General features: G+C 34.8%; 1 protein-coding gene across 2 annotated transcripts; it reads left to right on the forward strand.

The window, feature by feature from the left end:
• The first annotated feature begins 626 nt into the window (after nucleotides 1-626).
• Nucleotides 627-10899, forward strand: LOC110629456 (zinc finger CCCH domain-containing protein 13). 2 transcript variants are annotated; one of them, XM_021776426.2, is made up of 12 exons: nucleotides 627-777; nucleotides 974-2369; nucleotides 3353-3360; nucleotides 4381-4556; nucleotides 5209-5269; nucleotides 5351-5449; nucleotides 6583-6689; nucleotides 6803-6916; nucleotides 8013-8080; nucleotides 9035-9145; nucleotides 9527-9755; nucleotides 10682-10899. In XM_021776426.2, exons 2-12 carry the CDS (start codon nucleotides 1009-1011, stop codon nucleotides 10790-10792), a joined length of 2445 nt encoding a protein of 814 aa, XP_021632118.1. In that variant the 5' UTR covers nucleotides 627-777; nucleotides 974-1008; the 3' UTR covers nucleotides 10793-10899. The 2 variants fall into 2 exon arrangements, with proteins under 2 accessions (XP_021632118.1, XP_021632119.1); XM_021776427.2 differs by having other exon boundaries at nucleotides 6595-6689.
• Nucleotides 10900-12273: the final 1374 nt, after the last annotated feature.

Genomic DNA, 12273 nt, shown 5'->3' on the forward strand with positions numbered 1-12273 from the left:
ATAATAAATATTTATATCTAGTAAATTTTATATAAAATGTTCTTTACATAATAATATTATTTTTAAAAATTTAAGACATCTAAAACTTTGAAATAAATTATTTAAAAGTGTAATTAATATATTTTTATAATTCTAATATAAAATACTATAGACGACAAATATAATGACATATATCTATATGACTTAATTATTACATAAATTTATTATTAATAATCAATAAACTTATAATAAAAATCCTACTCATTATACAAAAATTTATATGACCTCAACTTTAAATTATGATTTCAAATTTAAAATTTATACTCTGACAATATTCATAATTTAAAATTAAAAAATATAATTACGTTTTAAATTGAAATTACAATGGCTGGTAGTTAATTTTTTTTATAATCGGAAAAATAATTAGTTTATAAACTATTTAAAAGAGTAGATTCAAATATGAAAAAAAGAAAATCAAATTCAGTTGAATTATATGTTGATTTTTTTATTTCTTCAATGGTTCAGTATTAATATTTTAAATTCGAGTATTCAGTGAGTTTAATCCGATTGGGTTGTGGACCCGAACCTATTTACGGCCCACGAAAATGGCCTACTGCCGGAGAATGCTTCACAGCCCAAAGAAAAACAAATTAAAAAAAAAAAGCAAACGCTGATAATCGCCCTAATAATAAGAACACAGAGCCAAGGGAAAAAGCACACACTCCCCAACTCTCTCTGTCTGTGTGTGAGGGAGAAATAGAAAGGGCGTAGGATTTGGTGGAGAGAGCGTCGGAGAAGGTAATGAAAGCTTTTTTTTTTAATCTTGCACTTATGTTTTCCTTTCATTTCAATTTGTTTCTCCAAATTTGATTTTTCTCAAACTAATTTCCTTATCAAAAGTGGTAAGATCTGTGAATTTGTATATATTCAAAGCTTAATTTATAATTTCCTTTCGGGGGGATAATAATATTATGTATATGTATGGAATTGGCAGCTAGGAATGTTCCGTTTCTGAGAATACAAATAGAAATGAGTAGTGCTCCTAAAAGATCCCATGAAGAGGGTGGTCACTCATCTTCTTCTTCAAAATACCCACATGAAGAAACGGGTGCATACCCTAAGTTGGCACCTGGGGTTTCAAGCGAGTACCATCCTTCTTCCTATGAGCTTGCTCCAGATGCCCGAATTACAAAAATTCCCCGTAATGAGTCTCGTGATGGAGATAGAAGATCACCTTTACACTCAATATATAGAGTGCCATCGTCCTCCAATGATTTGCATATCGATACTCATTCTGTTGCTTCTGAAATCAGGCTAGAATCAAGGGAATCAAAAGACAGCAGAGACTACAGGGTTGAGACCCGAGATTTGAGAACTGAAGCAAGAGACATGCATATTGAGCCAAAGAGGGATTCCTTAAGTACAAAAAGTGATAAGGAGTCGAGGTTTGAGAGTAGAACAGATGATAATAAAGACATAAAATATGACAAGGACACCTACAATGATCCAAAGAATGACATGAAGATGGAAAAGGATGGTTTTAGTGTAGCAACTAGTCAGTTGAATTGGAAGGAATCAAAAGAATACCATAGGGGAAAGAGATATTCTGATTCCCCTGGTGGACATATGGACCCTTGGCATATATCCCGTGGTAACCCCCAAGGTCCAGCTGAGATTGGAAAGGAAGGTCCAACCATTGAAGAAAAGGATTATGCAGAAACACATGAGGCTGTTGGTGAGAACAGAGTTGATATAAAAGCTGAGGATAGGTTTAAAGATAAGGACAGGAAAAGGAAAGATGTAAAACATCGGGAATGGGGGGGAGACAGAGACAGAGAAAGAATTGATCGGAGGAGCAATATTCAAGTTGGTAGTAACAGTGGTGAGGGAAAAGAATCAGCAAAGGAAGAGAGAGAAACAGAGAGGTGGGATAGGGAGAGGAAAGATCTTTCCAAGGACAGAGAAAGGCAGAGGGAGAGAGAAAAAGATCATACCAAGAGAGAATTGTGGAATGGAGTTGAGAAAGAGGGTTTGCACTGTGAGAAAGAGTTAGGGGATGGATCTGTTAGAGTGACAGAACAAGAAAATTCAGTTTTGGAGCCAAAAAAACAGAAAGATTTTGATAGCTGGAAAAATGTTGACAGAGAAGCTAGAGACAGGAGGAAAGAAAGAGACACTGACATGGAAGGGGATAGACCTGAGAAGCGCAGCAGGTTGTATGACAAAGAATCGGATGATGGATGTGCAGATGGTGAAGGAGCTGCAGAAAGGGAAAGGGAAGTTTTTAACTATGGAGTTCAGCAACGTAAGAGGATGCTTCGACCTAGGGGAAGCCCTCAAGTGGCGAATCGCGAGCCCCGTTTTAGGTCTCGTACCCAGGACAATGAAGGGTTTGTCTTGCTTTCTTGATTGTTGATTTTATTTGGAAGCATTTTTAGCTGGATGATCTTTAATTCTTTATTTTTTATTATTATTTTTATTATTATTATTTATGGCATATCATGTGGAAGTCGAACTATGCTTTAGAATATGTGGTGTGCATGCAGTAACTGTTACTATCAATTCTAATTTTTCAGTATCAGGTACCTTTATTTTGCATGTTGCTACCATGCTAGTAAGTGAAGATAATATTACATTTAATGATCCAACCATTTAGTATTGGCAAAATCTTATGGAAAAGAGGTTATTTGTCTTGTTTCTAGTTATTAAGATGCCTGGCACTATAGTGCTTATTATGTGGTTTGCATTTAAGTCTTGAGACATCCATTAATGAGAAAAGTAAGAGCAAGGCAATTCCAAAAATTTAACCATGCATTGATCTTCTATTTGCTGATTTTCCCCCTTCTATATGTATCCAGATGCCTTAGCTTCCTTAGACTAATGAGGTAGTGATAGGAAAAGCATAAGCTGGTAATAATGCTACATCAGAGTCTTACTTAGAAGAGCCAGTGAAATGTGATGGAAGATTAAAGTTAAAAAGAATCCTAGAAGTCATGTAATTGGTGATATTTGGCTCTTAATAAGAAGAAAATATTGGAGTTTATGAGGTATGGCGAATTACTATTCCAGTTGCCAATAGAGCCTTTGGCCTTCAGGCTCAATACGTTTGGAAATGCTAGGAAATTCAACTAAAGTACGAAAACTCCAATACTTGTACTTGAGACCATGTACTTATTTTTTTGAATACTGTTTGAAACCAATTCCAGTTCATGTACTTACATCGGGGAACATATGCTTGAAACAGATTTTTAAGCTTGATGGAATGCTCTCTCTCTCCCCACAAGCAACCTTTCCCTCCTCTCTTCTTCTTCTTCCTTTCTTTTCCTCTAAATTGGTTAAATGCATTCTAACTCTTTTCAACTTTTTATTGCAGATCTCAAGGTGAGCGTGGTATTCATTTTATTGGACCAGACTTTATTTGCATGCCATGGTGAACAGGAGTTTGTGACTTGATATCCGAGCACTGGTTTCAAAATAAATTACTTCTTTCTTACAGCTCTAGTTTGCCTCTATTGCAACTTAAGTTCTTTACAATAGTGTTAATGCCCCCTCAGTCCCATAAAAATAAGCCTATAGTTAATTTCACATGTGTTAAGAAAATGTAATTAATATAGTTAAAGTAGTAAATTCTATATTGTCTTTCCTAAGATGCCCTCCACTCATATTGTTCAATCACTAAATTATTCTTGAAACTAATAAATTTTACTTTTTTAGTGCATATTAAATAGGGGTATATTTGAAAGCTAATAAATAAATTAGCATATTAAAAAGCAAAGTAGCATGTCATTTGGGATGAATGAAAAAGGAAAGCAAGCCTATATTTATGGGATAGGGGAAGTAGTAGGATGAATGAAAAAGGAAAGCAAGCCTATATTTATGGGATAGGGGAAGTAGTATACTTTCTGATATTGGCATTAGAATTTGTTTGGATATATGTTATAATAAAAGGTTTGGGGCCATTTGCCATTAGGTGGTGGACGCTTGATCAGTTGTTTAATTTTTCTTCTTACCTATTTTGTTGAATATGCTGAATTTAGGTGTTACCTTGTGTAGGTGCATGAGTGGTTGCCCTTTTCTTATGTGGTTTCTCTTAGTTGATTTCTATTTTGGTTTTAGAAGACCTTATTCAGAGTCCTCAAAATGGCTTATTAGGATTAGACATGTCCATATACTAATTTCTTCCTTAATTCAAAATAATTCATTGTTTGCTAGTTCTTGGATGTTTTTATTGAAACACATGTTGTTTACTGTTCTTTACGATTCTGTGTGGTAAATAGTTAAATATTGATCATTTGGCACTTGATGATGGATGGGGAAAAAGGAGAACAGCAATGACATCACAGTTCTATTAGTTATTTAGTTTCCTCTGCATGTTAAAGTCTAAAGCTGTTGTTACTTCAGGAAAATCAGAGGTATCTTCTGTTGTTTATAAAGTTGGTGAATGCATGCAAGACTTGATAAAGTTGTGGAAGGAGTATGAGTCATCTCAGACTGAAAAAAATGGTGAGAGCACTCATAACGGTCCCACTCTTGAGATTAGGATACCAGCAGAGCATGTTACTGCTACAAATCGGCAAGTAAGAGCCTGACACTTCATGTGTATGTTGCATTGTTGAAACTTTTGTTATGATTATTTTAGGAGCATGCCTTTTTCCCTTGACCCTAAAAAACAACAATGATCCATAAGTACAAGTATCCTAATGATGGATAAGAGAGTGGGTTGTAATTCTTTAGTTTTTGTGTGAGAGGTGTTTTAGATTTAAAAGCTTAAATCTAAGCTTTTACGTCTTGTTGCTGGTTCATATATTACATAAATCCTGTTAGAAATGAACTGGTGAATTTCAGCTTAGAATAAGAAGAAAATTGAAAAAAAAAAGGTGCTTGGGCTGCTCGCTGAAGATAAAATTAGTAATTAATGTCTTTATGTAGCTACATTATGGTTGTTACACTTGTGTATTCAGGAACCCTCCTTTGCAAGGAGGTACAATTATATTATTTACCAAGTAGAAGACTGATGATAACTTGTCAGTTTCATTTTCTCCCAATTCATCGTCTTTACGTTTATGAGTTCGTTTGTTCTAACAGCTGATGTGTAGCATTGATGATTTTGGGGTTGCACTTGTTTGTCATTGTTCGATGTTGCTGATTCTTTCTCTTTCTTTTTTGCTTTTTAAATCTTATACTCGTGCTTATGCATCCTTCCAAGCTCTTCAATCTCACCTTCTGCAGGTAAGAGGTGGCCAGCTATGGGGGACGGATATATACACAGATGATTCCGATCTTGTTGCAGGTATGTGATGATGCTGTGGAGTGTTTGCAGCTTGTGTTTTTATAGTCTGAATATTTGATGTTATGTTGCAACTTGCTGCAGTTCTCATGCATACAGGTTACTGCCGCCCCACGGCCTCTCCTCCTCCACCTGCCATCCAAGAGTTGTGTGCTACCATCCGAGTGTTGCCTCCTCAAGATAGTAAGCCCTTATAATTTCTGTTTTTTTGTGTGCTAATAGATGGATAATAGCTTTATTACGAATGTTGAGCTATACATGCAAGGTTACATCCTTTTGTGCCACTGAATGCAAATGCTGCTGTAACTATCTGTTTGGATATAAAGTCAATCAAAACATGCTTTTCAAGATATTGATCTTTGGACATGGTTGCTGGTTGGAGAGTCGTCGTTTTTGGATAAAGCTGCTGCATTGTTTATGCTGTATGATGATTGTTCAGAAAAATTATATTTTAATAATTTAATGGAATCTCAAGATGAAATGTGCTATTGTTTGTGTCCAAGCATATGATAGGAAGCATCATAAGATCATTGTTGAATAACAATGAAAATAAAGACGATTAAGCATAATAAAGAGCTAAAACATTAACACATTTACATAAAAGGAGAGAGTAAGAACATAATAAGGGATCTCATATGTCAATATAGTCTGTGATACCTTTTCTACACGAGGAGATCACCAAGAAGGGTCAAGCACTAAACCTGTTTCTCGGTGTCCTTTTTTTTTGTAGCTCAGGTTTGCTGTTAAAGTAAATATAGTTCTACACGCGTGTAAAATGTTTAGAAGCATAGGGTTGGAGTTGGGAGGTTTTAACCTTTCGTTTTTTGTTGTCAGCTGCTGTTTTCATATGTATTTCTAATAATGTTTAAAGTGGACTTAATATACTACACTACAAATGTTTGATCATTGTTGTTAATTAGTTTTCATTTCAGAAATTTTGGACACTATTATGGCATGTAGCCCAAAAAAAATTTTGCTTGGATGCATAAATGTAAACCAGATGAGATAACACCCTTCTCAAGTGCAGACTAAAGAGTCACTAATATTGACACCTGAACCTAACACGTGAATCTACATTAACAAAACATGAAAGAGTAATGATAAAGTCTTGCATGAAGTTCACAATTAAAGAGAACAGAGGGAGATTTGTCCATCACAAATAATTGCTAGCTTATTTCTTATCTTATTACTTAAGATGGTAAATCACAATGTTCCCCCAGTAGCCAGTGTGTTATTAACTTTGTGTTGTTATTGCTTTTCTTGTTGATCTTTAACTATCAATCATGCTCTTTTGCAATTATAACATTGTCACTTAGGATATGCATCAGGTTACACTTCTATGCTGAGGAATAATGTTCGTTCCCGTGCCTGGGGAGCTGGAATTGGTTGTAGTTACCGCGTTGAGCGCTGTTGCATTGTCAAGGTGGCAAAATAGTCCTTGTTAATTTTGCAATTCATTTTTTATGAAGTACTTTTGAAAGCTTTGAACAGCTTCATGTATGGAAAGAGTAGGATATAATATGTTGTTATTTTCAGAAAGGAGGTGGAACAATTGATCTCGAGCCTTGTCTTACACACACATCAGCAGTAGAACCCACCCTTGCTCCTGTGGCTGTTGAGCGGACGATGACTACAAGGGCTGCAGCTTCGGTAATTCCTGTCTTTTTTTTATTGAAGAATTTCAAGTACTGCTTGTGAGACTTGACTTCACTGTATATCGCATGTTTACCCATTGATACTTTACAAAATGTGGTAAATAACTAAATATTTGTGAAACCACTAAAATAATGCCTTAGTTTGTCTTATTCACAAGTTTAACTGTAAGTTTCAAGTACTCTATGGGGGAGGCAATGGAATAAATCTCAACTATATTACTGATTTTGGGCAAATATCCTATTTTACCTAAGATTATGTTTTTGGAAAATTTATCCAAGCTTTTTGATTTAGGATCAAATTGGCACATCTTTTGCAATAATAGTAATAGTAATAATAATAATAATAGTTATCAAATTTTTAATAATGAAATGTTAATTTTATATTTTTACTATAAAATTATTTTATAATAATATTAAATTTTTTACTTTTGTTAATAATTTATTATTATAATTAAAATATGAAAAACAAAATATTAATATTTTATTTTTTAATATTATTACTTTAATAATAATATTTTAAAATATTTTTTAATTACTACATTATATTTTAATATTTTTTAGTATTTCATCTTAAATCAAAAGGTTCGGTGAAATTGGCCAAATACTTAAATTTGGGCAAAATTACACATTGCTCAAAGTTCAGGTGCAAAAATGTGATTCCATTCAATTAATAATTTCTGCGTTCTATTGGCATAAACAAATATGTGGTAAAATATATTTTGCATTGGAAAATTGTTGTAGATTCTATGTATTACCTTAAAAATGTAGTAAGAAGAAAAGTAGATTTTTTATTATTAGAAAAAAAAATACAAAAGAGGATGTAACCGTTCATCATGTAATGCTTGTGTCTTATTGAATAGACACCTAAAGCATCTTGGTGGAATTGGGGTGCAGCTAAGAATTAAGAGAGCAATAGGATCTAGAAGTAGACATATTTGTTTTACCTTGTAATTAATAGTGCAATCACTAATTTATGATGAATGTTGGATATGTTTGTGATTGATATATTCTAATTACCAGTAAAAATGGTTGTTTGTAAATGCTTCCTCTTTTTCTTCAAATTTAATTGGCTTATAACTTTCCTTTTCCAGAATGCATTGCGGCAACAGAGATTTGTGCGTGAAGTTACAATACAGTACAATCTTTGCAATGAGCCATGGTAAACATCATACTTTGTGATAGCTGCAGCTCGTTGTTTAAAGATCTGTATTCTACATGTTATCTGGGGAATATAATATATTTGTGGAAGTGGTAATTCATTTCATTGTGCTAAAAGGTTTGGAGGAAGGAGGATTTTCTGTTGGAGAAGTCTTCTTTCCAATTAACCTTAACATCCACATAATTTAGCTTGCATGTGTATGTGCATGCCATTCCATGTATTGAGACTTGGAAGCCTATAGATCTCTCCATTAGCCAAAACAAGTGTTTGGCACAGGATGATTAATGTGCAGGTTCTTTATTTTTTTTTTTTTTTGGGGGGGGGGGGGAGGGGAGGATTTGCAGTTTGACCCAGTTTCTCTCACTGTAGAACAAAATAAAAGAAAAAGGAAAAATATTATTTTGAATTTTTATCCCTTCATAAGAACTCTGAATTCTGATCTTTGTGTCCATGTTAACTGAATTGAAATGTCTAGTTTTTAGATTATTATTAAAGCTTGCAACCTCCTTGTTGTAGATGGTGATGAAATGCATAGATATATGCTGCATATTTTCCTGAATTTTCTCCTTGTTGCTAATCCTCCTCCCTTTAAAAGAAATTGTCTAGCAAGGACATTCACATCTTTTGTGGATGGTTACTGCTAATTTCATTTGAACCATCAGCCCCTCTTTGCATGTATATATATTTTTTCTCTTTCCATATTTATGTGTAGTTTCTTTTGTGTATCAAATATGGGATTCAGTGACATGCACTAATATCATATGTGGTTTCAGTTTTCAGCTTTACTGAGAGGTGATGTTACTATGATTATCATGTTCACCACGACATACATTCTTACTTTATCTAACAAATAGAATTCCAATCTGGACCTAGACCATTAAATTTGTCATTTTGTCAGTGCTTCTGTTTACTTTTTTTTTTCTCACCTATTTCCATGCTTGCAAATGTTTTCAGGATAAAGTACAGCATTAGTATTGTAGCTGACAAGGGTCTGAAAAAACCCCTTTATACTTCTGCACGTTTGAAGAAAGGGGAAGTTCTGTATTTAGAGACACATTCATGCAGGTACCAAGTTAGTGGCGTAGTGCTTTACCTAGCATGATAATGGCTCCATCTGGGACATTGGAGTGTGATTTTTCTTCTTTCGTTCCTTTCTTTCTTTTTTTTTTTTTTTTTGTTTTCTTCTTCTTCAGTGATTTGCTTTTAGCTTTTTTCTATATTTTTTGTATGTTCCTTATTTGTTTCTTTCTCATAATACTTATCTGGTTGCACTTTTTTCCTTCTGGATATTGTTGGTTATGGTTTTTCACATGTTTTCTTCTTTTTATTTTATTTTATTTTTTGAAAACAAAGATCTGTTATTATTATTGTTATTATTATATGTGAATTGATGCAAAGATTTACTGGCAATGTTCTAATTCGAATTTTTTGAGCAACCATCTGTAGGTATGAGCTTTGTTTTACTGGAGAGAAGATGACAAAAGCTACATCATCGGTTTATGGACATGAGGAGACGGAAAAATCTCATAGTCACCACTCACACTCCTCAAACGGTGAAAGAAATGACTCTGATAACATTTTAATTGATGTATTTCGGTGGTCTCGGTGTAAGAAACCCCTCCCGCAGAAGGTCATGCATTCAGTTGGGATCCCACTGCCCCTTGAATACGTTGAGGTACTTGCATTAATAATTTCCCTTATCAGTAGTTTCCTTTCATACTTAGGAGTCTAATCAATAGTGTTAACTTTTTAACTTTTTCTTTGTCACATTTGTCATTAGAGAAGATGAAAATGTAATTGCTATAGGAACCCTAAATCCTATAGTAATTAATTAGGAATACTAAACATACAAACTCAAACTACTAATTAGGAATAGTCAAAGCAAATCAATTAGGAAAAAAATATACCAATTAGAATTTCTAAATGACAATAATGGAATTCCTAGACCTCTACACTTTCTAATTCCATAATTAATACAATTCTTAAGTTGATTCCTCTTCCAATACTGCATCATGTTTGTTATGGTCTTTGTCTGGATGAATACTGAACTCCACTTGCACGTCTTACCATTTTTCTGATATAATTTTCGGGGTTGCTTCAGCTTATGTGACTTCTTAAATTTATAATATATCCAGTATGCTGTATAAGCACTGATTCAAATTGCCCTTTTGGCATTTTGAGCATGAGAAGCATGGTTCAGTGGGTTGCCATTTTCTGCTAGTGCTGCAACTATGACGTTATGTGAAAATGTTGCTTTTGAGCATTGGAGTTTGATGGTGCAAACTTCAATAGTGGGATGGGGTGGGAGAATCAATATTTACTTGGTTAGTCTATGCTATCCATTGCAAATATGATTTTGCACTGCCTTTCCAGAAGTGCTTTGAGACACTGTCAACGGAAAATGATACGAGACTAACAATTTGTTAATACTGGTTTTCTACGAATTCATATAGTAGAGATAGGGATTTAATATTCTAATTAGCTTAATTGCCATGTTTATTTTTTGAGGGGGTAGTTGAGACTGTGGAATAGCGACAGGTCATATATTACAAGCAATAATCTCCTTCCTCTGCTCACCGGCGCATTGTCGTGCTTGGACAGGTGCTGGAGGAAAATCTCGACTGGGAAGATGTGCAATGGTCACAAACTGGCGTTTGGATTGCTGGAAAGGAATACACCCTTGCAAGGGTGCATTTTCTGTCCCCGAATTAGCTGTATCCTGTTTCTTATGTATGTAACAACTACTTGTACTGATTTAATGTATGGATAAAAAAATTGGTTTAAATAATTTAATTGTCAAGTTTATTGTTCTTTTCAAATTTCCAATCATGCTACATCAGTTTATACCTTTCAGCCAAGACCTAAGAGGACTACGAAGACATTGCATTAGATGTTGTAGGACTAGTTTTTTTTCTTTTTTGTGTCTTTCAGTTTTTGTGTGGGTGTTCTCCCCCTCTGTCTATAAACATGAAGGTCCATTGATAGAGCAGGAGGATGTAAGACCCCTTAAAATTGACGGATCCAGCAATTCAAGGACAACACAGCCCATGGTTAAGAGGACTAAACTTATCTTAAAACATAGAGCCCCAACCCAAGAAATCCTTAGCTTAGGCTTTATCGCTAAAACGCCCCAACTTGCGCTGGAAACCATCTTTGGTCAAGCATGTATGAAAAACGGGAGAGCACCATGGACTACCATCTCTCCATCCCAGTAAGCATCACACAAGATGTCTATGCGAGAAAGCTTAACCAGAAAAGAAAAAAAGAAAGAGGAAGCCCAATAAAAGGCAAGCTGAAGCTGAAATCCTAACACCAATGAAGTTTAAGAAAGTTGCTAGCTGTTCCTCTATCGTACTGAAGATGGTTGCATAACTTGTGAAGAACATGTTTATCCATCCGAAACATTTCCCAACGTAATCATCATGGTCGTCCAGCACTTACAATCATGAAGCCACTACCGCAGCTGGATGAGGAACTGCTAGGATGCTGCCTGTTTATACTATTATAATAGTAGTAGCCTGCGGCTGCTGCAACTAATTCCATCAAGTCAAAGTCGTCCATGCTATCTGTAGGAATTGAATTAAAATGCAGAATATATAACACAAATGCAAGTTGTTAAATTACAGTTGATGAAACAGCCACCTTTTCTAAAGTAAAACTTGTTACAAAAATTATGAATTCCTCAAGTGTGCTATGACCATACAGAGCATACCATAATATGAACTAACTGTTCATCTAGAGGGAGCACTGCACTTTCCCTGCAACCATGGTAATCTTCTCTCTTTCTTGAGAGAGATGATGGTCTCCCTGGAATTGGGGTTCTCAAATAAAGCTAAGGCAAAAAAGTAAATCCGTTGATTGACACCTTGCAACTCATCCAAGACTTTAATGCATCTGCTTATGGAAAAGCAGTCCTCAATCTTCATTATTGCAGCGGCCCTCATTTTGGAAGCAGCTGCAATTTCAAGCATAGCATCACCAGTAGCCTTCCGACTCCTCTTGCGACAGCCAGAACTTAGAGGGTATCCCCAACTGAAGCTTGTTGTGTCCATCCAATATCATGTCCAGAGCCCGAAGAAAAGCTTCTTCATCCATGCAAGCCATTGGTGCCGTAGGATCACTATTACTATTTTATTAAATCTTAATTATACTAAATTATTATTTACGAAATTAACTAATAAGGTTATTACTGA

The sequence above is a fragment of the Manihot esculenta genome, chromosome 13 (genome assembly GCF_001659605.2).
Source record: "Manihot esculenta cultivar AM560-2 chromosome 13, M.esculenta_v8, whole genome shotgun sequence".
Classification (NCBI taxonomy): Eukaryota; Viridiplantae; Streptophyta; class Magnoliopsida; order Malpighiales; family Euphorbiaceae; genus Manihot; species Manihot esculenta.